The sequence below is a fragment of the Ictidomys tridecemlineatus genome, chromosome 2 (genome assembly GCF_052094955.1).
Source record: "Ictidomys tridecemlineatus isolate mIctTri1 chromosome 2, mIctTri1.hap1, whole genome shotgun sequence".
Taxonomy (NCBI): Eukaryota; Metazoa; Chordata; class Mammalia; order Rodentia; family Sciuridae; genus Ictidomys; species Ictidomys tridecemlineatus.
In genome coordinates, this window is record NC_135478.1 from 16252428 (window position 1) to 16279774 (window position 27347).

At 46.6% G+C, this 27347-nt stretch overlaps 2 protein-coding genes across 6 annotated transcripts in view; both read left to right on the top strand.

The window, feature by feature from the left end:
• Positions 1-4260, top strand: part of Smarcc1 (SWI/SNF related BAF chromatin remodeling complex subunit C1) — a 150631-nt gene extending 146371 nt beyond the window's left edge. The window contains exon 28 of one of the 2 annotated variants that reach the window (XM_005332938.5): positions 1763-4260. In XM_005332938.5, coding sequence (XP_005332995.2) covers positions 1763-1854 — 92 coding nt within the window. In that variant the 3' untranslated portion in view covers positions 1855-4260. Of the gene's footprint in view, positions 1-1185; positions 1498-1762 lie in introns of those variants that run through there. The other variant, XM_013361850.4, reaches the window with a different exon arrangement.
• Positions 4261-9183: 4923 nt separating this feature from the next.
• Cspg5 (chondroitin sulfate proteoglycan 5) lies at positions 9184-24262 on the top strand. Of its 4 annotated transcripts, none has more exons than XM_078037959.1 (5): positions 9184-9499; positions 10587-11691; positions 14368-14556; positions 16723-16879; positions 23722-24262. In XM_078037959.1, exons 1-5 carry the CDS (start codon positions 9199-9201, stop codon positions 23881-23883), a joined length of 1914 nt encoding a protein of 637 aa, XP_077894085.1. In that variant the 5' UTR covers positions 9184-9198; the 3' UTR covers positions 23884-24262. The 4 variants fall into 4 exon arrangements, with proteins under 4 accessions (XP_077894085.1, XP_077894086.1, XP_013217259.2 ...); XM_078037960.1 differs by having other exon boundaries at positions 16723-16798; XM_013361805.3 differs by lacking the exon at positions 9184-9499 and adding an exon at positions 9712-9980.
• Positions 24263-27347: the final 3085 nt, after the last annotated feature.

Sequence of the window (27347 nt, forward strand, 5' to 3'; positions counted from 1 at the left end):
ACTTACTCAGTGAGAGTGATCCCACAGTGTATCTATTGATCAGATACCCCAGCCACATCCATAATCTTTGGTTCATTTAGAAGTTCATACATGTTGCAAGAAATTATCTCCTAGGGGCTGGGGATGTGGCTCAAGCGGTAGCGCGCTCGCCGGGCATGCCTGCGGCCCGGGTTCGATCCTCAGCACCACATACAAACAAAGATGTTGTGTCCGCCAATAACTGAAAAATAAATATTTTTAAAAAAAAAGAAATTATCTCCTATTCATAAGACAGAAATAATAAGAAACATAAGAATCCCTGACCTTTAGAAGCTTTAGTTGAGAAAATAAGAAATGAAAAGTTGAACAAGATTTACTGAGGTTATGGGAGATTACAAGAGTGCCTTGAATGCACTCTAGTTGTCTAGGACACTTCCTAGAGGAGAAAGGCAGATTTCATGTACAAAGACATTCTTCTCTGGATCCATCCACATGGGCTAGACAAAGTAGGTTCATGAAGACAGGGGTTAGTTGGTGTATGGGATCATGATAGTAGGGGCGGGTGGGGAATGATCTCCCCTGAGCTTGTGGTTAGATACATAATAGAGTGGGTTATCTTCCTTGCAAGAAAAGGCTTGAAATATTTGCCAAGCCACCTCCCAAGCAGTACACAAATGAACTGGCCTTCCAAGGGACTTGACCAGTTTGCCGTCCACAGTGCAAAGATAACATCATTGGTCTTTTATCACTATTGTATCCTTGTGGTCCCCCATAGTGTGTGACTTCAGAAATCCCTCCTAAAGAGTCCTCAGTGAGACACCTTGAGAATGTGGAGGTTTCAGATGAAGTTCCCTGCCATAAATGAGTGATTGGGGAGTTCTGAGTTGCTGGCTTTTGTCCACACTGGATTGTTTCCCTTCTCCAGGCCTTAGTTTCCTCCACTTAAAGATAACAGAAGGGTTGGAATCTTTGGTCTTCACAATGCTTTGAAGAGCCTTAGAGGTTTGGAAGAATCCTCTTGTGGGTGGGTTGGGCAAACTGACTGGTGCACTTTAGTTATTTGTTTCATACATTTTCATTTCTGGCAAGATCTAGAGATTTTTAAAACCCTGGATTAAATGATCTCTAGGGTTCCTTTGTACACTAAAGCAGCTAAAGTTGAAATAGGAAAGAACCCCAGACACTCACACTAATTGTTTCCTTCAGGACCTGACCTAGTTTGGGCCAGAAATCCGAGGACTGCAGTTGAGGAGCTGTGAGGGCCTCCCAGGAATATCCAGCTTGTCAGCAGCTGCCTCAGTGAAGTTCCCTGGCCCTGGTGGAGACAGTTAATCAGCAAGATGTTATTGATAATCTATTTTGTGCCCAGCTAGACTAGACACTGTGGGAGAAAGAAAAGTAAAAGTAAAAAGACACAGAACTTGCCCAGGAAGGAGCTTATTGTTTAACTGAAGAAATAAAACTAATAGAAAGAACCATTGCAATGTAATAAAATCAAAATACAATTAAGTTTCAAAATGGCCTGGAGTGATTTTTGAAAGGAATGGGCTTTGAAGGATGAGGCGATTGGAACACCCCACTACTCACATTAGGGTAAGCACATTCGTGGGTGAGAGTTCCTTTGTATCTATCCACATAGACCACGGTGGCAGCAATGCCTCATACGCCACATTGCTTGCCTGCCACAAAGAAAGTTACTTCCTATGTCATTTTTTACTGAAGAGGCTCTTTCCCAAGCCCTGTGTTTCCAGGAGTGACAAGTTACCATTGGATGTGTTTGCAGATCCCCCTCCGCCACAGCAGCAGCCACCACCACCTGCAGATGGGATTCCTCCACCTCCTGCTCCAGGCCCACCCGCCTCGGCCACTCCTTAGCCTGGAAGATAGGAAACCTCTACGCCCACCACAAGCTGGAGTGGGGATGACAAGACTTGTGTTCCTCGGCTTCCTTGGTTTTTTTTTTTTTTTTCAGGAGTTTTCTTCTCGCAGCCCCAAGCACGTGTCCCACGTCCCCACTCCTCTTGCCATCCCTCTCCATGCTCTGTTACCTCTTGTGTCAGGTCCTCAGCTGACACTCAAGGGGAAGCCTGTGGTGACAATGTGTCCTGATCATCTTAAAAATAACCCATACCTCCCCTGTCTTGGTGTGGGAGGTGTTGTCTGTTGATCTGCAGGTCCTGTCAACAGTAGTATTATATGTCTATCATTTTTGCTCTCCTGTAGTGGGTTTTTATTTGTTTGTTGTTGTTGTTGGGGTTTTTTTTTTTTTTTTTTTTTTTTTGGGTTTTGGGGTTTTTTTTGTGGGGGGGGTTTGTTTTGTTTTTTTGTTGTTGTTTTGGGTTTTTTTTTTTTTTGGTCTTATGCTTCAATGGATAATCCTCTATAATTATTATCTTTTTCTCCCTGGTTATGGTTGTTTTAAAGGAGAGCATCCTAAGTTAATAGGAACCAAAAAATGGTGATGGGCAGAAGGAGATAGCCACAGGGGACACACCTTAAGGCATTATAAGTGACCTTATTTCTGCTTATCTGAGCTAAGAGTGGTGCTGCTGGTAAAGTTTCCTGAGACTTTTGCCATATAAACATGCACCAAAATTAAGAGAGATAGGAAGAGGCGGGGGGGTACCCCATTGATTTTATTCTCTTATGAGGGCCTCCACCTTGCCTGGCAGAACATAGCTATTTTAACCAGTATGTGGTAGAGGACAGCACAAATATAGAACAAATCCACTCCTTCCCCAGACTCGATGGTTCTGGTTTTCTATGCAGATGATTTGCTGAATTGAGGGGTGGGTATTTTTTTCTGAGGACAGTGTGAGCTTTTAGGGTTGGAATTTGGGGAGGCATTCTTTAGTTCCCTAGGCTACCCAGGAAAGTTTAAGGAGTCTAGAGCAATGGCCTCCCCGTGAACCTAGCCTACTATTCATTGTTTTGTATGCATTCTTTTTTTCTCTCTCTTTAAAAAGCCCTTCAAAAGAGGGGGGGGGAAGTAGGTAATGCTAAACATTGTAGCTTATGGAACTTGGTTAGGATGGCTGGGGGTCCAAGTCCCCAAACTACCTCTTGCAGTAGCCAGGGTGAGTGGAATTTCATGAAGCGGTACTTAAGGTTCGGGATAGGATTAGAAGAGTGGGAACAGATCTTCAGCCTCTCGTACCTTCTCCCTTCCCTTTCTGAGATTTCACATTCCATCTGTCACAGGGTTGTCAAGGAGGTACTGAGGGTACCAAGGACCTCACTTGGCTCCAGAGCATCATGCTTTAAGGTTTGGGGTGCTTGGGCTGGGAGGGTGGGTTGCCATTCCAGAGGAAGAGCCACAAAAATGCCTTAATTTGAGCCCATATCTACCCCTGCTGATGAGTGACTTGAGAGTCTTTGTTTTGTCTTCTTGTCCTTCTTCCCTCCCTTCTTTCATGAGTAGCAAAAGGGTGTTTTGGCAGATCTTGGTTTCCAAAGCGCCTGGCTTCTTCACTTTATGTTCTCAAGTGGCAGTTACATTATTTAGAATGCAAATTAGAACATCTTTTTCTATGTATTTTCTAAAGCTTTACATATAAGAGGGTGTAGGGACGTGTTTATAAAAACACCATAGAACTTTTCCCCTTAATATCAGAAAGCAAAAAAATAAAACCACAGTTGAGATTTGCCTTTCAAATCCTCAGGTTTGCCTCTATCCAGGTGGCCCTGGTCACCATCAGAGTACTGGAATAGTAGAACCAAGGAGACCTTGTTCCTTTAATGTGTTTGTTCTAGACATTTGGCATGGAAATGGAAATGAGCTTGTTCCAACTGGAGTTTACTTGCAACGTATTAGCCTCCAGAAAGATCCCAGTGCCTTTTGATAATGGCCAGGGTTTTCCCTACTTCCCTCCAGTTTTCCCAAAGGAAACTCATTCCAAATACTTACCTTTTCCGAACCTGGAGTCCTAGAAAGTGTAGTTCTGGTTCATACTGTGGTCCCTTGTAACCTCAGGTCTCTAATGTGATCACTTCAAATTTAAAAGATCCAGGTGGAAATATTTTTACTATGCCAATTATTTTCAAAGTACCTGAATTCAACACTGTTATGTTTCAGTATAAGTGATGACTTTCTTTTCATGTTTTTATCTGGTTTCATTCCTGTATTACAGCCACCCAGGTTTTTTTGTTTGTTTGTTGGGGAGGGGGGTAATATGTGGTTTTGTATAAACATGTTTCTCACTGTGTTATTATTTTGGAAAAATGAGAGGAAGGAGTTTTGAGAGATTGGAAGAAATGAATAAATGAAATACCATTTCTGGATTCTAGTCCCATTTTCTGCATTCATACACCAAGTTCATCATGTATCCAAGAAGAACCTAAAGATTCAGCCCACCTGGTCTTGGTTTGCAGTTAAATTCTATGACTCCAGGTCACTTCTTTGACCACCTTCATGATGCTTCAGGAGCATGCAGTTGATTGTGCCTTGTCCTTGGACAAAGTGAAGAAAGACAAGTGGAAGTTGTCTAGAAAGGGTTGCATCCTGGTGCCTCTAGGGGAGGAATTATCTTGCTTAGTGAGGTAGAAAATGTACAGATTAGACAGCCCCACACTGGAGGCAGGCCTTGAAGACAGAAAAAAAGAGTGCCTAGTTTTCAAGATGCTATGAATCCAAGCATGGTGGCTCACGCCTGTAAAATTCCAGCAGCTCCTGAGGCTGAGACAGGAAGGTTGCTAGTTCAAAGCCAGCCTCTGCAAAAGTGAGACACTAAGCAACTCGGTGAGACCCTATCTCTAAATAAAATACAAAATAGGGCTGTAGCTCAGTGGTTGAGTGCCCTTGAGTTCAATGCCTGATCCCCCACCCCCCCTGAATAAACAAATAAATAAAATGGTATGAATCCAAAAGAGGAGGATTCTGTCTGCCATGAAGTGAACACCCAACTCAAGAGAGTTTTCAAACAAGTGTGGATCAGGATCATCTTCACAGACAATCTGATGGACCCTGCTGTCAGCCACTGATGAGTTCTGGAGCCTTGTGTTTCCAGGGGATGCTGATGCTGGTCATGGTATCATCCTTTGAGAATGATACTGGTTAAGAAAGCTAAGTGCTTGAACAGAATCTCTACAGTTCCCTCTGTGAGACCTTTCATCCAGTAAACATTTAAGTACCTACTAAGTGCCAGCTATGGGAACTTGCAAACAGTGAAGTCTTAGTTGTGAATAAGGTAGGCAAGGCCCATGCTATCCAGTCCACTTATATTCTGGTGGCGTGGGGGATGCCAGACCATAGTTAATAACAAGTACTAGCACTTTACATAGTGCCAAATTTTCATGAGGAAAATGAAACGGCATAATCAAAGAGTTTCCTCTGAACATCTGGGAGATAATGTGAAAGATCTGAACTGTGATTTATCTCATGCTGAATATGGTACCCTAAGAGATAGATCTTCATTCCTTCCAGTAAAATCTCCACCTGAATAATCAGGGCACCCATTTGCCTGGATTCATTATATCAGCTCATGAGAACTCTCCATCTTTATCATAAAACCCCCTGTTCTCTACAATTCTTTAGAGCATATTCTGTTCATGTTTGATGGGGCTTCTCAATCCCTATCAGTGAATGATCTTCACTTAAGGAGGTCCTCTTTCAGAATAGGATACAAAAGTATATCTATGGAGAAAGTCCTACCCTCCTCCAAGCCCAGGTCCCTCAATGTTGTACCTCCTTGTAGACTGTTCCACTTAAACTGTTACCTGTGGCTCATTTTTAGGCATGCCACCACTCCAGTAATTAGGGAGTACTTTTGAGCCTGAACTTGGAACAGAGCTAAGATTGTTATATATGAAGAGTGACCATAGGGAAGAAGAAAATTAAATGGATCAATGCAAACAGTTTCCAGAACCAACCATAGATCCCTCTGGAATCACCTTGTCCTACTCTGATTCTTATGGGGACTCCAGGACTCAAGAGGTCCTTTTCGGGTCCCTCTCCCTACCCTGGGCTGCCTTGCAGAATTGGAGCTATCTTTACTACTACTATCTGAAGAGGCCTTTCCCTGCTCTTCTAACTCAATGAAGAGCAACCAGGTGACTCATTTTAAGCAGCAACCCTTCCCTTTGAGGCAAATACCACACCTACCTTTAGAGTACAACTTTTGCAGGCCTCAGCAAAATAGTTATTTCTTAGTACTACTGTACATTGACTGCCACCTACATACAAATGGCAAAGGAAAGAGGATTCCACTCTAGTTCTGTGGCAATCTAATGTGCCTTCACAACAGGTGGGGTGGTGGGGCCATAGTCCTTTTGCACAGGCTAGTTTCTATGGCTTGTTTAGCCTGCCACTGACAGGTTCCTATGGCCATCTGGATTGTGGCATCCTGAGCTCATTTCTGCAGTGCTGCAGGATCCCTGAGAAGAGCTTAGGTCACCTGCTGAGGCAGCAGGTCTGTTCTGCAGACAATCTAGTCATTCCACATCTGAGGCTATCTGTGTTGGCTTCCCTTATGTGGTTGTCTCACAACTGGCTTGGCTTTGGGATTACGGTTAGAAATTCAGGAGACCTTTCATATCTGGTATTGCCTCAATAAGGTGACCAGGTTGAACCTTCCTCTGAGAGTATTTTGCTCAGCTGAGAATTCAGAGTTCCCTGCATGAGGATGTTATAGTCAACACAAAGGACTCAGACCCCAGACCACTTAGCCCTTCTCTTCTTCCTGGGAATGGCATAAATAGATCTATTCCCAGTAGCCCATCACCAAAAACAATCAGATTTTTCCTGCAGTCTATAACATGGGTTATATTGTTCCCTGTTAAGAATCATAGTGTTGGGCTGGGGATGTGGCTCAAGCGATAGCTCGCTCGCCTGGCATGTGTGAGGCCCGGGTTCGATCCTCAGCATCACATACAAACAAAGATGTTGTGTCTGCCGAAAACTAAAAAATAAATATTAAAAATTCTCTCTCTCTCACTGTCACTCTCTCTTAAATATTAAAATTCTAAAAAAAAATCTGTCGGGGATGGGTTTGTGGCTCAGTGGCAGAGCACTTGCCTAGTATGTGTGAGGCACTGCATATAAATAAAAAAGGTCTGTCGACAACTAATTTTTTAAAAATCAATATTAAGTGTCCAGGTGAAAGGAACTTGGGGAGGGGAGGAGACGGGGCTTCCACTGATGCCCTACCTCCCTGTCCTGATTCCCATTGGAGCATTCAGAAAACTAAAGTCTCAATGTGTTAGTGATTAATACTGAAGATTTAAAACCAAGCACTGTGCTGCTTTCTGTCCAGATCAAACTGCTCCCTCTATGGCAATGGTCCTTGTACCAGCCTTGCTCTGGAGGCAGCCTGCCAACCCCAGTAGAAAACAGAGACATGAAGAAGCCATTGCCACAAAATCCCTGACACCCAATGTGAGTTAAGCGGAAGGATATGTGAGTGTGAGCTATAAATAGGTCAGTTTCTCTCATTCACCACTTGATACAGCTTATATGCCTAACTCATCCCTTGTCTCCAGGAAAAAAATATGACATTCATTTGACACTCTATGATTACCAAATATTTTGACATATGAGACTCAGGTTACCGATCTCCCAAAGTCACAGATCTGATGCCAAATCTTACTCTTACCTATCACACACTACTACCTAGAGGAACTTTTCCCATCCATTTCATGGGTGTCACCCAACCAAGCATGCTGTGCTCAGTTCTGAAACAGCTGGTGACATCTGCTAGAGAACTTCAGAATGAAACAGAATGGCAATAATTGATGTAAATTCCCAGGTTGAGGGAAGGTACAGTTCAATGGCCAAGTATCTGTTTCACATACACAAGGCCCTAAATTAAATCCCCAGCACTGGAAGGGGAAAAAAAAATCCCAAATGAAAAGTGGTATGGAATATGTCTTCAGAGAAGGGGAGGAGATATCTGAGGAAGGACACATTTCACATTTTGTATCATGTTTTGCTAAGTCAAAAAAACTTGAAAGAATGTATTTAATAGGTACCTGAGGCCTTCTTCCTACATAGACTGGCCTCAATAAAAGGAGAAGGTAGGCACAGCCTCTAACATCCACTCTGCTACCACCAAATACAGGCAAAGGAACATTGAAGCATACAACGTGACAAAGGAAGCAGAGATGGGGCTGGATATAAATAAAGGGTTACAAACCAGGTGCAGTGACACATCCTGGTAATCACAGACACTTCAGAGTCTGAGACAGGAAGATCACAAGTTCAAGACCAGCCACAACAACTAAGCAAGACCCTATCTCAAAGGGTTGGTAATGTAGTTCAGTGGTAGAGCACTTCTGGGTTTAGTCCCCAGTATTGCAAAAAATAATAAGGGTATGTTGCTGTCTCTGGCCAAAAGGCAAATATGGGGCCTTACTGGATCTGCTTAGAAAATGTTGCATTTCAAACATATTTTACTGAATCTGGAGGCAGCATGAAGCCATGGAAAGAGCCAGGAAGTCAGCCCCTTTTACAGGGAGCTTCAAACTCATGATTGGGGGTGAGGTTGCTTTATCTTCACTGATGTCTTCTACAGTAGGCCTCCTTGCCTAACACTGATCAGGGCATAAATCAACTGTCTGAGCCAAGCAGAGGTGGCCTCACAGAGTAGGGTGATCTGAACTGACCTTTTCTGGGGTAAGAAACTTGTCAGGCATGAAGGGGAGGGACACTAGGCTGGGCAAACAAGCCACAGAATTTCTTATTGGAGAAACTGAGACTGAACCAAGGTAGTCTCATCAGGAAACACATGACACATCAGGGTCACTTATTTGGTCTCCTATGACAGGAATGAGAGCACGACAAATACCAGCATTGCCATCTCTTTGGGCTGAGACCCAGAACATCTTAATTTTACTTAACATATCAAGAGGTAAATGGCTACAAGGATATAGTAGGTGACTGTACCACGGCTCCGTCTCCCCACAAAACAGGGGTCCATAAATCAATAGTCCTGGGAAACATTGTGAGCAGTCTAGGGGACCCTCAGAGTAACGCTCGGCCCCATGTCCATGTGCACCTGGTCAGAGATATCAGCCTTTTTAGTCCACCAGGGCACTTGAGCTTTGGTGGCCCAGGACACCCGGGGAATGATGCTTCCAGAGTATAAGGATACTGGAAGCAAAGGCCGCTCCCCAGGCTGCTCCAAGGGGGATAGAGGGAAATTGAAGTAGCAGCAGCCCTAGAGGGTCTCACCCCTTGTCCCTGTGACGCGTTAGGCAGGCCTGGCTGGGAGGGGATCTGGGTTGATGGCTTTGGCTGCGGTCGGATTAGGTCTGATCCGCTTAGAGCCTGGGCCGTCGGATTCGTCCCTTGCCAGGCTCTGCCAACGTCCGCAACCGCCCTCGAGGAGAACCCCAGGCTTCCCGGAGCACCTTGCTACCCAGAACACGGGGTTGGCACAGAAACCCAAGAGGCTCCGTGCTTCCCGGGCCGGCTCGTTTCCACACCCGGACTGGGGCTCCTGCTCCTGCGGCCCTTCCGAGCTGCGTTCCCAGTTTGCGGTGTCTGGGCGCGCGACGTCCCCGCCTCCTGCTCGCCGCGTGGCGGGTGGGTCCTCCGGGGCCAGGGCCTTTGCGGGCTCTTAACTAGGAGGCGGGAGGCAGCCACTCGCGGTTCTCACGCGCGTGCACCTGTCGGCTCGCGCCACGCGCGGCGCTCTGCGCCTGCCCCGCGCTCCGCGTACCCCGCGGGCGGCTGGGGGGCGGTGTCAGCGCTGCGTGCAGCGGGAGGCCGGGGGCGGGGCGCGCGGCGGCTGCGCGGGAGGCGGGGGGCGCGGCGGCCCGGACGGCGGCGGACGGCGGCATGCGGCTGCTCGCGCTGCCCACCGAGGGCTGAGGTAGCCGCGGCACCGGCGGGAGGCGCAGAGGCCGGGCGAGCCAAGGGTGCAGCCAGGCGGGCGGACCGCGACAGCGGCCGGGGCGCCGCGCCATGGGCCGAGCTGGGCGCGGGGGCCCGGGTCGGGGGCCGCCGCCGCTGCTGCTGCTGCTTCTGGGGGCCACGCTGGTCCTCTCCACCGGGGCCGTGCCTGGTAGGTACCGACTGAGGCCAGGCCCCCAGGGGCCTTCGCGCCCCACCCCGGCCTCCAGCTGATTCGGGTACAGGTGGAGTCCGTGAGCTGTGGCAGGGGGCGGGGCACCGCCTGGCCTGGGACCTGGGGTGAGGAAAGGAACGTAGGAGGCTGTGGGGGTCTCCAGGAGGCAGACGAGTGGGGACCACCCAGATCCGGGATCGCAGGCCGCGGGGTGGGCTGGCAGGGGGCGCTGCGGTGGGGGCGGGGCCTGGGTAAGACCTCGGGGCGGGGTCTGGGGAGGGCGGAGCCTTGAGACTGGGTGGGGCCTGGAGGTGGGGAGGGGCATGAGAGATTCTTTGAGGAGGGTCCTGGAGGTGGCTGTCTCTGCCTCGTTCTCTTAAGGTTGAGGCTTCAGGACCACCCAAGTATGGGTGGTCTGGGAAATAGGGACAGTGTATTTTCCTAGCTCAGGAGGTGCACTCGGGGCGGGACTCGAGGTGGGTGTGGCCCTGGGAACGCAGACGTTGCCCCAGGGGACCCTGGTCTAGGGTAGCGAGCTTGGCAGGCGACTGGGTTTAGGCTCCATGTGCCATCCTGAAGCAGCATTTCGCTCTCTGCCCGTAGCACGTGAGGCGGGAAGTGCGGTTGAGGCTGAGGAGCTAATGAGGAGTGTACTGTCGTGGGAACCGCACGCTAATGACACGCGGGAGGAGGCGGGCCTGCCTGGGACTGATGAAAGCGAGACCTCGTGGACGGCCCCTGGCAGAGAGCTGGCCTCTGTGGGCCCCGGGGTCGGACCAGAGGAGGCACTAGAGGCATCAGCTGCAGTGACTGGCACCGCCTGGCTAGAGGTCGACGGCCCAGGCCTAGGCGGAGTGACCGCAGAGGCCGGTAGTGGTGATGCCCAGGCCCTTCCAGCTACTCTCCAGGCTCCTGATGGAGCCCTTGGGCAGTCGACAGTGCCCCCTGCCACCTCTGAGGCTACTGAAGCCAATGGGCCTCCCTCCCCCACTGCTCTTGACAAGCAGAGCCCAGGCCCTGAACTCCCCAAGGAGAGTCCCTTGGAGGTTTGGCTGAATCTAGGAGGCAGCACACCTCAAGGGCCAGAGCCCACTGACCCACTTCAAGGCACACCAGAGTCCCAACCAGCCTCAGATATAATTGACATTGACTACTTTGAAGGATTGGACAGTCAGGGTCGTGGTGCAGACATAGGGAGCTTCCCAGGGTCACCAGGAACCTCAGAGAACCACCCCGATACTGAAGGAGAGACCCCTTCCTGGAGCCTCCTTGACTTGTACGATGACTTCACCCCCTTTGATGAGTCTGATTTCTACCCTACCACATCCTTCTATGATGACCTAGAGGAAGAGGAGGATGACGACGAGGACAAGGATGCAGTGGGAGGAGGAGACCTAGAAGATGAAAATGACCTTTTGGTGCCCACTGATAAGCCTGGTGTGGGGCCTGGGACAGGCCAGCCTACCAGTCGGTGGCATGCTGTTCCTCCACAGCATACTCTGGGGATGATCCCTGGAAGCAGCATCGCCCTCAGGCCACGCCCAGGAGAGCCAAACCGGGACCTGGCCTCAAATGAAAATGGCACTGAGTGCCGTAGTGGCTTTGTGCGGCACAATGGCTCCTGCAGGTCAGTGTGTGACCTCTTCCCAAGTTACTGTCACAATGGCGGCCAGTGCTACCTGGTGGAGAACATAGGGGCCTTCTGCAGGTAAGTGAATGGTAGGTAGACAATGAGAACTATAAAAGAGTATAGGTGGGGCAGACCCAGCAAAAGCGGAGTGTGGGGGGTACAACTTCCGAGAGTTGTACATTCACAGGATTCCCAGGTCAATAAAGATCCACTCACATTTCTTCTACAGAATAACTTATTAAAATGTATTTCCTGTGGTCTCATCACCAGGAGAGGTTCCTCAGAAATAAGATTTTAAAAGTTCTCTGCCTAACCCATACTACTCAATTATGAAGGCAAGTGAAGGACTTCTGAAAGGATTTTGGAAAGAGCCTTTTGCCGAGGTTTTTGTTGGAGAGTGTTGGCCATTAGTATAGCCAAGGAGGGCTGGCCTATTAATCTGCTCCAGAGTAAAGACAGCTGAGACAGCTCTGTCCAAACCCAGTGAGTAGCAGGAGGGCCCAGTCTCATAGATGGGCATGAGCAGACCCAAAGAGCAGCCATTTACACAGTGAAATCAAACTGAGAGTCTGGCGGTTTTTGGCTTTGGATAGCAACTCTTTTTCTTTCCCTTGGTTGATACTTGTCTCCCTTAAGTTACCACATTCATGATACCTTCAAAGATTTAGTTTAGAATATCCCTGAGGACATTGTCTACAAGAACCATCCCCCTCTCTTCAGTAATTACCCCAATCACCTCACTCTTGGGAACTGCCCTAATGGGAGGTTTTTACCTGCTGGAGAACTCCCTGTCTTATTCTGGAAGGATCACGAGTCAGGGATGATTTGGGTGGTTCTTTACAGGTCCTAGAAGAAGTGGAATAGAGTGTTCATTGTCCTCTGAGGCTAGTTTCCTTTGATCTTAGGAGGAACATTTCTGTTATCAGAGTCTCTTTGGTAAGTGTCATTCTCGATGCTTCTTTTTCTTGTTCTTTGAAGAGGTATGTGACGAGTCAGGTTTCTTAAGGGCTAATGTTATGATTGGAGAATAACACTGGTGAGTGCTCAAAGAGTTTTAGTTCCTTTCCAAGAAAGTTCTTTGTCATAAATAGTTACAACGCTAGGGTCACTCACACATGATGTGACCACAAAGTTCTGGTTGGAGTTGTCCATCCACTGTCAATAGGAGGTGCTGTGGTTTAGAAATTAGGAGGAGGTGGTAAGGCTTTGCCAGCCGGTTAAGGGCTACCAGAAATATGGAGAAACCCCGTGGTTTTGTGCTTCAAACTTTATTTTGGGGAACTATAATGATGATTTCAGCCTGGGAGCTGTGGAAAGTCATCTTTGCAAAGTCATCCATTATCCTCTGGGAGACTTGATGTTTCACCCTTAAAATGAGCTCCCCATCAGAGTATGAAATTTGAAGGCCTTGCTGCCTCTGGAGATCTGTAAAAGTTCCCAGACCCCCCTGGAACTCTCAGGGAATTCCTGAGTAGAGGAGTAAGATTGTCTCCTTCCTAAGCTACCTGGCTCTGCTGACCAGGGATCCACCAGTCTGCCTTAAAACGGCTTCCCCACATGCCCTCTTCAGCAATCCTTGCTTAGCTTTCACTCCAGGGTCATACTGGGGCCTCCCTGCCCAACTCCTGCTCGGGCTGTGCACACCCAGCCTGGCCCACAGCTTGAAAACTGCTTTTGCATTCCACTCACAGAAGACTGCTGAGCCTTTAGTTGCAGACTGCAGCGTGCCTTTGTCTCTGTCACCCTGACCCACTGCAGAGAAACGATGAGCGCTGTGGCTGGACTTCTCTAGAACACGGGGTTAGAGGGCCCCACTTAGAGGGTCTGCATTCCCTGGCAACCTCAAACAGATAGTTCCCCTATGGTAGCAGAGGTTCAGTTGGAAAACAAAGAAGAATCGCTTGTTAGCCATTTCTTCCCAGCCTATTCTGGATGTAGACTAGCCAATTCTCTGGTGCATAATTTCCCCATTTCTGGGCCCCTTTCTTGTCTGTCATTCACCCTGAGGTTCATGTCCTCCCTCCTTTGCCTGCCTCTATATCCTTCCACATCTTTCCTCTTTGAAGCAGCCTGGTTCCCATGGAAACAGCAATGTCATTGGAAGAGTTGGAGCCTGGGAATGTCCCCAAGGGCAGGAGAAAGTCACTCAACAAAAGGACTGAAACCCACCCAGAAGGTTGATTCTCACTATGCTTACATGACAGTTCTCATAGTATTGGAAAGGTCTAGGGGCAGAAGTTCGGATACTGAAGGGGTAGGAGGAAAAATATACATCCATCCTTGTGTCTGTCCTTGTCTGTCAGTTTCTTAATTTTCGGTGTCTGGTTAACCACGTGAACTAGATGAAATGCGAACAACAAGATAGGTTTTTCATGTTTGGGGAAGGGCCTAGTACTTTGTAACGATAGCTCTTATTCATCTTGTGTCTCATCTGTCTTTCACCCAAAGCCAGGGCAAGCAGAGGTCTGAGAGAATCCTGTGATTGTCTTCACTGAGTTATAATCATGTAACAGTCATGTAACTTAGAGCCATTCACTCAGTTTCTCTATGCCTTTGTTACCTAATTTATATCATGGCCCTCAGAGCAGCCTGACCCATTTCACTGAAGACTTGTAAAGAGAGGGGAGAATACTTGCTTTGAGTAACACCAGGTGGTCCTAGGAACAGGCTATTGAGATGAGTGGTGGGGTCAGGCCCAGACCCTGGCTGCGGCTGCAGCTGCCCTCAGTCGTGGTCTCACTGTCACTGCTGCAGGTGCAACACCCAGGACTACATCTGGCACAAGGGAATGCGCTGCGAGTCCATCATCACTGATTTCCAGGTGATGTGCGTGGCCGTAGGCTCTGCAGCCCTTGTGCTGCTCCTGCTCTTCATGATGACAGTCTTTTTTGCCAAGAAGCTCTATCTGCTCAAGACGGAGAATACCAAGCTGAGGAGGACCAAGTGAGTCTGTGCCACCCAGCCTCTTGGTGGGAGATGCCTGACCCCTGATCCAGGGATGTTGTCACGGGGGTTTCTGACACCTGTTCTGCATCCCTAGCAGTTTTGTTCATGCTGAAGAATCGCCCAGGCTTATCCATTCACACACAGAATGTGCTGGTATTGCAGCAGAGGTGAAGCCCCCATGCACACTGTGGCTACCTGGCAACATTCCCAGCACCCTTATTCAGGACAGAGTGCTTAAGGAAGAGGTGGCCAGCATAGAGCATGTCCCAACCCTAGCCCCCAAGCAAGTTGCTGTACTGGGTCTGCCCACCCTGCCAGATAGCATCTGCTTCCCTGGTCTTTGACAACCAGTAGCCGGTGTGAGGATTTTGCCCACAAATTAGTGTGGAGTGATTTCACCCCCCCTCAAATCTGCTGTCACTCACTACCATCTCCCTCTCAGAGGATGCTGAAGAGAGAGGCTTTAGCACCACAATATATTGCTTCCCACCTCTCACCCTTCCTGAATCCCCCCCCCCAACACTGGGGATTGAAGCTAAGGGCGCTTTACCACAGAGCCACACCCCTAGCTTTTTTTATTTCTTGTTTTGAGATAGGGTCTTGCTGAGTTACCAAGGCTGACCTTGAATTTGAAATCCAGCTGCCTCAGCTTCCCAATTCCAGTGAGATTACAGGTGTGTGCCACTGTGCCTGGCTTGCATTGCTTTTTAAGAACTGTCTGGTCCAGACAGAAGTGTTTAAGGAAATTCTCTTTATCTTTCCAGAGTAGAATTTTGTGACTGAGGAGGGGGTCCACGGTTAACTTTCTCTGCTACAGCCACCTGGGGATGCAGAATGGCTGGCTGCTTAGCTCTCAGCAGAGCAGCACCTGTGTGTGCATGTGAATGTCAACACACATTTACCATTATGCTAGGTCTTGAACTTTCAGATGTGACCTTATGCACCATGAGGGAATTATTCTTATCACGAAGTAAAATAAAAACCTTTCTAAAGTGTCACAGGAGTCAAAAGGAGGAAACCGAAGCTCAGCTTCTTTGGAACCTAAGAGACAGTTGATGCAAAACTGGCCCCGATTGCCTTTCAACCTGTCACCCCATTAATCCCTCTGACCTGAGACACCCTCCAGAGAATGTGACTGAAGGACTTCCCTGGGTCCTGAAAAAAGGACAAAACACCATCTGTTGCTCCTGTGCGGGTGGACGCATGCAATGTGGAGATGCTGGCAGCCCTGCGGCATTTCAGTTAACTGCCATGGGGCCGGAAGGGCCTCTCCATTGTGCCTGTGCATTGAGGCGGGGGTGTATCTGGGCACGTGATCACTCCACACAGACAAGCCAGGACCCTTGGCTTCTCATGCCTATACCAAAGGGGTGGGTATGTGAGGTGGAGGGGATAGGACCATCTAAATCTGGGCAGCTGCTGATGAGGATAGGGAGCAGAAAGGAGCAACTTCCAGAGAAGAGGAGAAGCAAGAGCTAGAGCAGAGTCAGGTTTGCCTTCCTGACTTTGTGTTTTGCAGGGGCCGCTCCCTCATTTCTCTGCATACCTTATTTCTTTCCTGAGCCCAGTTACTGCCCTGACGATGCTACATGTGCTCAGAGCACTGAAGATCCTACTGTGATTGATTGATTCTAAGATGAATATTTTTTTCTCACATATTAACATGTCTGAAATTGGATTGTATCTTACAATTGCTGGCATCTTGCAATCACTGTTACCCAGATGGTAGTTTTGATGTAGTTGTAATTGCTTGGCATGCACAAACATGGTCATAGCTGTTCATATCGTTGTCAGTTCTGTATCCAAAGTCCAAACAAGCAACTGCAATTATGTTTTAAAAACCCAAGGTAGGCTGGGGATGTAGCTCAGTTGGTAGAGTGCTTGCCTGGCGTGCACAAGGCCCCGGGTTCAATCCTTAGCACCACACACACATAGACACACACACAAAAAAACCCACACAAGGTGATAACAAAATATGGATCAAGGTTTAAGTGGCAGAAGTTTTTTTTTATGGTGTATCAAATAATGAGGCATCTTATTCCAACTCTTGGTATTCAACCAAATGTAGTATTTGACCCGTGAGGCTGAAATATTAACTTCTATTGTTACATTTTGCCATGATCATTTCACTTATGTTTTCCTGTCTCTCTTCTTTCCTACCAGCAAATTCCGGACCCCATCTGAGCTCCACAACGATAACTTCTCCCTCTCCACCATTGCTGAGGGCTCTCACCCAAATGTAAGGAAATTTTGCGACACTCCCTGTATCTCCTCCCCCCATGCCCGTGCCTTGGCTCACTATGATAACGTTATCTGTCAGGTAACTTGTCTTCTTCACATCTACCCTTATGCATGCCTCAGCCCCCAGCCCAGGCCAAGTCTGCAGACAGCTTTGGAGGTCAGATTAGGGCAACCCAGTGGAGCATTGAAGGTGGGAATAGGGGCTTGACAATGTCTGGCCTCTTTGACAAGCAGGGGTTATATGTAGTAGAGCTCTTTTACAAGGTTGACTGGTAATTTTAGCTTCATCTGTCCTTTAGAAGTCTGATTGTCTTTTACTTTCCACATCATGGAGAAAGACCCTGCTTTCATTAATAGTCTCATAGGTTCTGATGGTCATTTAAGCAAGTAGTGGTTTCCTTTGGGGACAGGTGGAAAACCCCTTCCATCCTTGATCCTGTTTGAGGACCCTAACAACTGCGAGGCTTATACACAATTGGTTAGTGCAAGGTGAGCACAAAACACTGGTGGAACTTTAAACCTGGGAGTAATTCTATTCTTAGTAGGATGAGCTCATAAATATCAATTGAAATTCAATAAAAGTTCCAAGTTGACCATTTTCCAGAGATACTAGCTTATTCTATGGCCTGGATCAGGTCAGCCATTAAAATACTGAGTACTGGGGCTGGGGTTGTGGCATAGAGGTAGAATGCTTACTTTACACGAGTGAGGCACTGGGTTTGATCCTCAGCACCACACCAAAAATAAATAAATAAATAAAGGTAAAGGTACTGTGTCCATCTACTATATATATAGAGTATATATAGTAGATGGACACAGTACCTTTACCTTTACCCAGCCAACCTAGCATTTATATATATATTTTATATTTTATATATATATAAATGCTAGGTTGGCTGGGGTTGTGACTCAGCAGTAGAGCACTTATCTAGTGTGTGTGAGGCCCTGGGTTTGATCCTCAACACCACATAAAAATAAATAAATAAACAAACAAACAAATAAATAAATAAATAAAGGTATTGTGTGGGCTGGGATTGTGGCTCAGAGGTAGAGCCCTGCCTTGCACACGTGAGGCACTGGGTTAAAAATAAATAAATAAAGATATTGTGTCCATCTATGACTAAAAAATATATTAAAAAATAATAAATAAAGGTATTGTGTCCAACTAAAACTAAAAATGAAAAAAAATTACCACTGGATACTGTCAGAGAATTTTGAAAGTCAAATAGAAACCATATAAGCCCCCATAATTATATATAACATAATTATGTTATATCCAGGACCAGGAAATCTGCACTTAATGCAGCTCTGTACTTTAAGGTAAATGCATTAGTATAACATCAGTCAGGGAGCTAAACTGAAACTCTTCTGACTAAGACAGTAGAGTTTAATGGAAATTATGAAGAAGTTCTTTGAAGTAATGGGGTATCAGAGCTCATCGGGACCTTGACAGTCTAGAGCAGTGCCATCCAGTGGGGCTTCCAGTGAGACAGGAGAGTCCTCCGTCTGCACTGTCCACTACTGCAACAGCCACTAGCAACATGTGACTCTAGAGCTCTTGACATGTGAACCACACAAATCAACACAGTCATCTTTTTGTAGATGGGGAAACTGTAGCCCCAGAAGGGAAAGGAGAGAATAATAGTAAATGCAGCCTTAGTCACAGAAAAGAAAAATGGCCTGACAGAGGAAGAGTAAGTCATTGATTTAAGTAGGAAGTGAGAGAATCATTTTTTTCCTGATGTCTTTGATGCCAAGGATAGAAAACAGGTGATTTCACCAAAATATTAACAAGTTCAAGATATAAATAATAACCAAGGAAACAGGATGTCTTAAAGCTTTAAGATGGATAACAACATAACTCAACCCATCAGAATGTGGGCACCTTGAGGGCAGTCAGAGTCTCACTCATCAGGCCAATCCCTCCCACCTTATCCAGCCCCTTGCAGTGCTGTGCATTCAACCCACACTTATTGACCACTGGTGACAACAGCCCACCACCTGCTCTCTTGGTTCCACTGCTGGATCTGCCATCCTATACACATGGGACAGCAAATAGGCCCAGTCAGGGCATTCCTGTCCATGGTGGTTGCTCCTGCCAGGCAGAAGGCAAGGTTTCCTAGGAAAGGTTCTGACCCATGTGTTTCTGGCACTATGAACACGGACACCTTTGCCATGTCTTCACAAAAGACAGGAAGGAGATGGGTGCTGTTGGGGGAGTTAGTTGCATAAGCCAGTGCAAGGGCTTCCTGTTCGTGGCTGAAACAGCCATGTGGAAGGTGGGGCATCTTTACATGAACATTTCTGCCCACCCCGAACTCAGACTGGCAGTCTTGAAGACCAGAGCAAAGGTAGGCAGCCACAGTGGACTCTGCCTGAGAGCGGGTCATGGGGTCAGCTGGTACAACATGATGGCCGTCCCTCAGGGAGAGGGTGGAACCAGGCTCTAGTGATCCCCTTGGCTCTTCTTGGATCTGATGTCCTTCTCCCAGCTTGTGCCAGCAGCAGCATCTTTTTGTTCTTTTTTTTTTTTTAACATTTATTTATTTATGTATCTTTAGTTTTAGGCGGACACTTTATTTTGGTTTTTTGTGGTGCTAAGGATCGAACCCAGTGCCTCATGCGTGCTAGGCGAGCACACTACCACTGAGCCCCAGCCCCAGCCCCATCAGCATCTTTTCCACTCTGTAAAGCACTGAGTGTGAGGGGATGGTTGTCCATGCAGCAGGAGTGCTCTCTCGCTCTCCCCACCTAGCCTACAGACCAAACTTGGTCACAGTCAAGGTCTTGTGGGCGTGGCCAGTTAGGATGGGTGTGCTGGAGCTGGGGGTGAAGCTCAGTGGTAGAACACATCTCCCACAAGCAAGGCCCTGTGTTCCATTCCTAGCAAAAAGGAAAGAAAAAAATGCCACTCCACTGTGAAATGCAACCCTGCTTGTTGCCACGGCCAACACACTGTCCACCTCTGCACTATGCCAGGAGAGGCAAGGGCCCAGAGTCTGGCCTGCTGGTCAGCCTTCCCCAGCCTCTCCCTTCATCCTCAAATTCTTTTTTGGTATTGAGGAGCCTAAAATGTTTGAGCATTCTATTTCTCTTACTAGAGGGGTTATTTCTAAATAAAGTAAATTGAGTGGGTCATTTTCCTACCCCAGTGACACTCAAAAAACCCATATAATTAGCCAAGCATGGTGCCACATGCCTTTAATCCCAGCAGCTTGGGAGGCTGAGGCAGGAGGATTGCAAGTTCAAAGCCAGTCTCAGCAACTTAGCAAGACCCTGTCTCAAAATAAAAAAAATGGCTGGGGATGTTGCTCAGTGGTTAGGTCTCCCTGGGTTCACCCCTGGTACAAAAAAAAATTTTTTTTTATTAAGAAAAAAATCTGTTGTTTTGGGTCTTGTGTGGCAGGGTCCACACTGATTTCGGTGTCAGTGGCTTCCCGCCCTCTACTGCTCCTCTGAGCTCACTGCTCTGATGTGAGGTGCTGTAAGTGTGGGCCACAGTCTTTTGTGTGGCTGAGCAGCCATCCTGGGGAAGGGACATCAGGAGACTGGAGGGAGCGCAGCAAGCTGGACCTGCTCCAGGTGCACCATGTGAATGAAGTCACCTGAAATCCTCTGGCAGACTGCCCAGGCTGAGCTGCCCTGTTGCTCCTCACGGCGGTGCTATCGAGGGAACATGGCAGATAAAGTGGTCCTCCTGAGACCTGACAGAGCTTCCAGGAGTTTGTTTTATTCCTAGGACTTTGTGGTACCCAGAAGTGCTGTTTTTTCATAGTTGCATTTTTTTTTTCCTTTCCAGACCCTGCTTTTGCATGTGTATAGTAAAGCACTGGCTGCCTACCCCCTCTGGGTTTGCACATGGGGTCCAGGCCTAAATGTGTATTACCCCTGGGCTGCAGGGTACCCATATGGCTGAGATGGAACACTGGGAGCAAGGGTCCTCTGTGGTTTCCAGGATTTATGTCACGTATCTATCCTGCTCCCCTGTGACTAGATACATCTGCCATACCAAAGGCAGATGGATCTGCTGCTACAGAGTTTGGCAACCTTGGGCTTTACAGGAAATAGGACACAGTGGTGCACTCCTGTAATCCCAGCTGCTCAGGAGGCTGAGGCAGGAGAATTGCAAGTTCGAGGCCCAGCCTCAGCAACTTAGTGAGACCCTGTCTCAAAATTTAAATTTTTTAAGAGGGGCTAGGAATGTATGTAGCTCAATGGTAAAGCATTCCTGGATTCAGACCCCAATACAGGAAGATAAAAATAAAAAGCAGAACAATTCTGGAGGAAATACTCTGGCTAGAACAACAAGACATGTTTCAGACACTCCCTCGCCTCTTCTTTTTGTGGAAGGCACTTGGCTTGCCTAAGAGTCTTATTTGGATACCTCTGTTTCTTACTTTTAGGATCTGCGTCTCCCATCTCGGCACAGAAGGCAATTTTTTAATCTTTCCAAATCCCATGGGCCCTGGAAGGGACAACTTGAATGGGGGCCCCTTCTTTGTGACATCACAGCTCTATAAAGAGTCAGTTGATGTACTTTTCTTCACATTTTGAGAAATTCCTGAGCCCTATGTGCCCAAAAAGCATGTGACATAGAAAGAATGTGGGGAGGTTTCTGGAAAAACATGAAAGTAGTTTGCATCCTTAAAAGAGGAAAAATGAGCATAGACCCTTACTGTCTTTTCCCAAGCTTTGGTGTGATTCAAAATCCATCTTGCCCATGATCTTTAAGGGCTCAACTCTGAAGCTTCCACGTCCAGCATCTTCCCCAAATAGAACAGAAGCACACACAATAAGAAATACAGATCCACCTCAGCCCTCTTCCCTCTCCCTAAAACATACACATGGGCTGGGCTGGGGATATAGCTTAGCAGTAGCACATGTGCTTAGCATGCACAAAGCCCTGGGTTCAACCTGCAGCACTAACCAACACACACACACATACACACACACACACACACACACAAATAATATAACCAAAATATATACACACATAGACCATGCTTCTGTATTGCTCAGAAATCTTTCTATCTCAGTGTATATGGGTTTTTGTCCTGCAGTTGTTAGGGTCTTTTTTTAATGTTATTGTTTTATTTGGTTTTCTGGTACTAGGGATTGAACCCAGGAACACTCTACTACTGAGCTACATACCCAACCCATTTTATTTTTTATTTTTTAAACTCGGGGACATACAACCACTGAGCCACATCCCCAGCCTATTTTGTATTTTATTTAGAGACAGGGTCTCACTGAGTTGCTTAATGCTTCCCTGTTTCTGAGGCTGGCTTTGAACTGACAATCCTCCTGCCTCAGCCTCCTGAACTGTTGGGATTACAGGCATATATCACCATGCCTCGCTTATTTTTAATTTTGAGATAGAGTCTTGCTAAGTTGCTGAGGCTGAACTTGTAATCCTCCTGCATCAGCCTCCATGTCACTTTGATTCCAGGCATGCACCACTGTGCCCAGCCCCTGCATTTTCTTTTTATTCTCTCCAAACAGTGATTGACAATGTCAGGTGCCTGTGTGTGCTGTGTACAGTTGCTGTGCCTCAAGTCTGCCTCAGGACTCTACGAAGTCCGTTTCCTCTTGTCTCATTGGTATGGGGAACATGTGTCCCCTGTTATCTATAAATCATGTCCAAAGTCTTTAAAACTCTATTAAATTTTTGTTCAGTCTAGACCTCTAAAAAGCAGCCAGCAAGTCTGTGGCAATGGGCAGGTGGCAGAGCTTTTCATACCCACAGTGTTCTGTGTGCGTAGCATCATGAAAAGCCAGACTTTTCCCAACCCATCACTACCCTAACCCAGTGCAGTCGGTGGGTGGAATGGACTAGAGTTCCCCCGATGGAGAATGCCTGGCCATTAAGCATGACAATTATCTTGATTTTTGAAAGTGGTTAAAACAAGAATAGTCCTGGGGGGGGGGGAGAATAGTATTAACTAACTGGTCAGATGGAATATTCTCCACCCTTCATGCCATTTGTGAATCCACCTCTCTGATTAGCTGAGTTCCGTGTACTTTACAGTAACTCTTTAGGGTACCAGACAAAAAACTTGAGGCCCACAGAATCACTCTAGATGTGATCCCTTCTGGGGGTCCTCAAGGAAAAGAGTAAGGCAGATCCTACCGCAGAAATCCTCTGAGGGCCCAGAATTATAGACCTGGAGGACTGGATGCTACTGGGCTCTCTGGAACCCTTTCACTGGCAAATTCAGGTCAGGTTCAGGAGCTTGTCCTGGGGCTTCAAGTGGCACTTATGGGTGGCATGAAGGCAGAGGTGCACCTCAGAAGTAGGTGGGGGATCCACAACTTAAGTAACATCTGAGGCAGAGTGTGGCAGGCCCCTGAGGCAGCCAGACTGGGGGGCGGGGGGCGGGTTGAAGAAGCATCTTTTCAGTTAACATCTTCAGCAGTACAGTTCTGGCTGCAAGAGGCTCACAGGTCTTTGGCCTGTAGTCAGGGGACATGTCTGCATGTCTGGGGAGTGTGCATCTGAGTACAGTCCCATGTGTCCCCCACCACCACCCTTGTGTTCCCTGACCAAGACGCTGATGGGAACAGAGCTCCTTGTGTGAGACTTTAAAGGTGTCTGAGCCAAATTAAGGGGGCTGTTTCCCCCCAGTCTGTGTCCAAGAGAATTCATGACTGGCCCCAATTACAGGTCTTTGATTACTGTCAACTCTTTATCTACCTCTGGCCATTGCTTATAAGCTTATAAGGATGACTTTCCTAAAAAGTAGTGGCTGGTCAGTTACTTCAGTTTATTATTCGGTTTATTCAAGACTTAGAGCTTTTCTGCTTTATACGTATACAGGTTTTGAAGCTCTGCTTCCTTAGCCTGTTAGAAAACCCAAGGTAATTATTGACTGCTCTGCCCACTGTCTCTTTCCCCTTCCCAATTTTTTTTCCCTCCTCCAGGATGATCCTAGTGCTCCCCACAAAATCCAGGAAGTTCTGAAGTCCTGCCTGAAAGAGGAGGAGTCTTTTAACATCCAGAACTCAATGTCACCCAAACTTGAGGGTGGCAAAGGTGACCAGGCCGACTTGGAGGTGAACTGTCTCCAGAATAACCTAACCTAAAGCAGAGCAAGGAGAGAGGAGGCGGGGGCGGGGGCGGGGAAGAAACATTATCTCCTCTGGTACAGAGTCCGGTCCACGTAACCATTTGTTAGACTCTTTTCTTTTTCTGATCTCATGGCATGCTTTGATGTATTTTGTACAGGAGGGGAAAGAAACACTTAAAATAAGCAAAGAAACTGAACAGAACTGCATACACTGGACTGTTTTATCTGTGCTGTCTGTACATTGCTTCTGCCGCTGTGATTTCTAAACCTACACTGTTATTCAACTGACTTTTTTTTTTTTTTTTGTACTTTGACCCACCTTTTTTTGGAATACCAGTCAAAAAAAAAAAAAACAAAAAAACAAAGTTCTTGAAATAAAACTTTTTAAAAAGCTATCCATTTGATTCCTGTCATGTGGCTGCGTCTTACCCATTCTCACCAGTTTGACTTGCATTCTGACCCTCACTGGAGATGGACGCCAGAGCATCAGGCTCCGAGGCTTAAACAACACGAATTTAGCTTTTCACAGTTCTGGAGTCTGGAAATCCAAGGTTGTCACTAGTGTTGGTTTCTGATGCGTCTTATCCCTCTAGCTTACAGATGGCCAATCTCTTGCTGGGTTACCACATGGCCTTCTTTCTTTGTGTGTGCAGAAAGAGGAAGGTCACTGATGTCTCTTCTTGTTCTTATAAGGTCTCTCTGATTACCTCATTTAGTCTGACCCAGGCTTTGCTTTTCTTTTTTTTTTTTTTTTGGCGGGGGTGGGGGGTACTGGGGATTGAACCCAGGGGCACTTGACCACTGAGCCACATCCCCAGCCCTGTTTTTTATTTTATTTAGAGACAGGGTCTCACTGAGTTGTTTAGCATCTCGCTTTTGCTGAGGCTGGCTTTGAAGCCTCAATCCTCCTGCCTCCTCCTCCTGAGCCTCTGGGATTATAGGCATTTGCCACTGCTGCACCCAGCCTTTAACTAGCTGCTGCTGCTTTTTTTTTTTTTTTAAGTTGTAGGTGGAAAAATACCTTTATTTTGTTTATTTATTTTTATGTGATGCTGAGGATCAAACCCAGTGCCTCACACGTATGAGGCAAGTGCTCTACCGCTGAGCCACAACCCCAGCCCTAACTAGCTTCTTAAAAGCCTGTGTCTATCTATAATCAGGTTGTAGGTTGAGACCTCAATGTATAAATTCAAGAGCAGGGCATAATTTAGACCAAATAATCTTGTCTCATCTACTGTTAAGAATACTTTGCCGGCTGGGGTTGTGGCTCAGAGGTAGAGCACTTGCCTAGCATGTGTGAGGCACTGGGTTCGATTCTCAGCACCACATATAAATAAATGAATAAAATAAAGGTCCATCAATAAATTTTTTTAAATTTTTTTTATTGGTTGTTCAAAACATTACATAGCTCTTGACATATCATATTTCATACTTTAGATTCAAGTGGGTTATGAACTCCCATTTTTACCCCATATACAGATTGCAGAATCACATCGGTTACACATCCACATTTTTACATAATGCCATTAGTAACTGTTGTATTCTGCTACCTTTCCTATCCCCTACTATCCCCCCTCCCCTCCCCTCCCATCTTCTCTCTCTATCCCATCTGCTGTAATTTAATTCTCTCCCTTGTTTTTTCTTTTCCCTTTCCCCTCACAACCTCTTATATGTAATTTTGTATAACAATGAGGGTCTCCTTCCATTTCCATGCAATTTCCCTTTTCTCTCCCTTTCCCTCCCACCTCATGTCTCTGTTTAATGTTAATCTTTTCCTCTTGCTCTTCCTCCCTGCTCTGTTCTTAGTTGCTCTCATTATATCAAAGAAGACATTTGGCATTTGTTTTTTAGGGATTGGCTAGCTCCACTTAGCATAATCTGCTCTAATGCCATCCATTTCCCTGCAAATTCCATGATTTTGTCATTTTTTAGTGCTTCGTAATACTCCATTATGTGTAAATGCCACATTTTTTTAATCCATTCATCTATTGAAGGGCATCTGCGTTGGTTCCACAGTCTAGCTATTGTGAATTGTGCTGCTATGAACATCGATTCTCAGCACCATATATAAATAAATGAATAAAATAAAGCTCCATCAATAACTAAAAAAAATATTAAAAAAAAAAAGAATACTTTGGTACTGGGGTTGTAGCACAATGGCCAAGCACTTGTCTAGAGTGCGTGAGACACTGGGTTCAATTCTCAGCACTGCATATAAATAAATGTCTTATGGGGGGTGGTGCTGAGGATTGAACCCAGGATGTTATACATACCAATTGAACTATATCCCCAGCCCTATAAATAAATAAAATAAAGGTCCATTGACAACTAAAAAAAAAAAATACTCTTTTTAAACCAGGTGCAGTGGAGTATACCTGTTATCCTAGCGACTTGGGAAGCTGAGAAGAGCACAATTTCAAAGCCAGCCTCAGCAATTTAGCAAGGCCTTAAGCAACTTAGTGAGACCCAGTCTCAAAATAAAAAATAAAATGGCCTGGAGATGTGGCTTAGTGATTAAGCACCTCTGGCTTCAATACCTAGTACCAAGGGGGGAAAAAAAGAATAATCTTTAAAAACAAAAACAAAAACAAAAAAAACCCCTCTCTTCCAACGGGCCCAGTGGTGCACACCTATAATCCCAGTGACTCAGGAGGCAGTGGCAGAAGGATCACAACTTCAAGACCAGCCTCATCAAGGTAATGAGACCCTGTCTGAAAACAGAGGGGCTGGGGTTGTGACTCAGTGGTGGAGTGCTTGCCTAGCATTTGTTTTTTAAAGAGAGAGAGAGAGAGAATTTTTAATATTTATTTTTTAGTTTTTTTCTGCGGACACAACCTTGTTGTTTGTATCTAGTGCTGAGGATCGAACCTGGGCCGCAGCATGCCAGGCAAGCGCGCTACCGCTTGAGCCACATCCCCAGCCCCTCAGCACTGCATATAAATAATAATGGTTCATCAACAACTAAAAATATATATATATATATTTTAAATAAAAATAAAAAATATCTAGACATGGTGGCACATGCCTGTAATCCCAGAGGCTCAGGAGACTGAAGCAGGAGGATTATGAGTTCAAGATTTTCCCCACAATTTAGCGAGGCCCTAAGCAACTCAGTGAAACCCTGTCTCTAAATAAAGTATTAAAACAGGGCTGGGGATATAACTCAGTGTTAGAGTGCCCCTGAGTTCCATCTCCAGTACCAAAAAGAATCCAATGCTGCCAGGGATGGAACCCAGGACCTTGTGCATGCTAGGCAAATGCTCTACCGCTGAGCTACACCCCCAGCCCTTTTGTCTAAATTTTATTTTGAGCATTTCACTCATAAAAATTGCTTAAACTGACCTTGAACGTGTGATCTTCCTGCCACAACCTCCTGAGTAGCTGGGATTTCAGGAATGTACCACTGTGCCTCACCACTTTTGTCCTCAGACTGTATTAAGTACTTACACTCTGAGCCAAGCCTACTAAGGGAGGCCCTAG

Excerpts from the sequence above, each read along its gene's own strand:
- Cspg5 (XM_078037959.1), top strand. The coding sequence starts at position 9,199 with ATGGCTTTGGCTGCGGTCGGATTAGGTCTGATCCGCTTAGAGCCTGGG. Across the intron at positions 9,500-10,586 it reads TCCTGCTCGCCGCGTGGCGG|CACGTGAGGCGGGAAGTGCG; the intron begins GTGGGTCCTCCG and ends CTCTGCCCGTAG. Across the intron at positions 14,557-16,722 it reads ACCAAGCTGAGGAGGACCAA|CAAATTCCGGACCCCATCTG; the intron begins GTGAGTCTGTGC and ends CTTTCCTACCAG.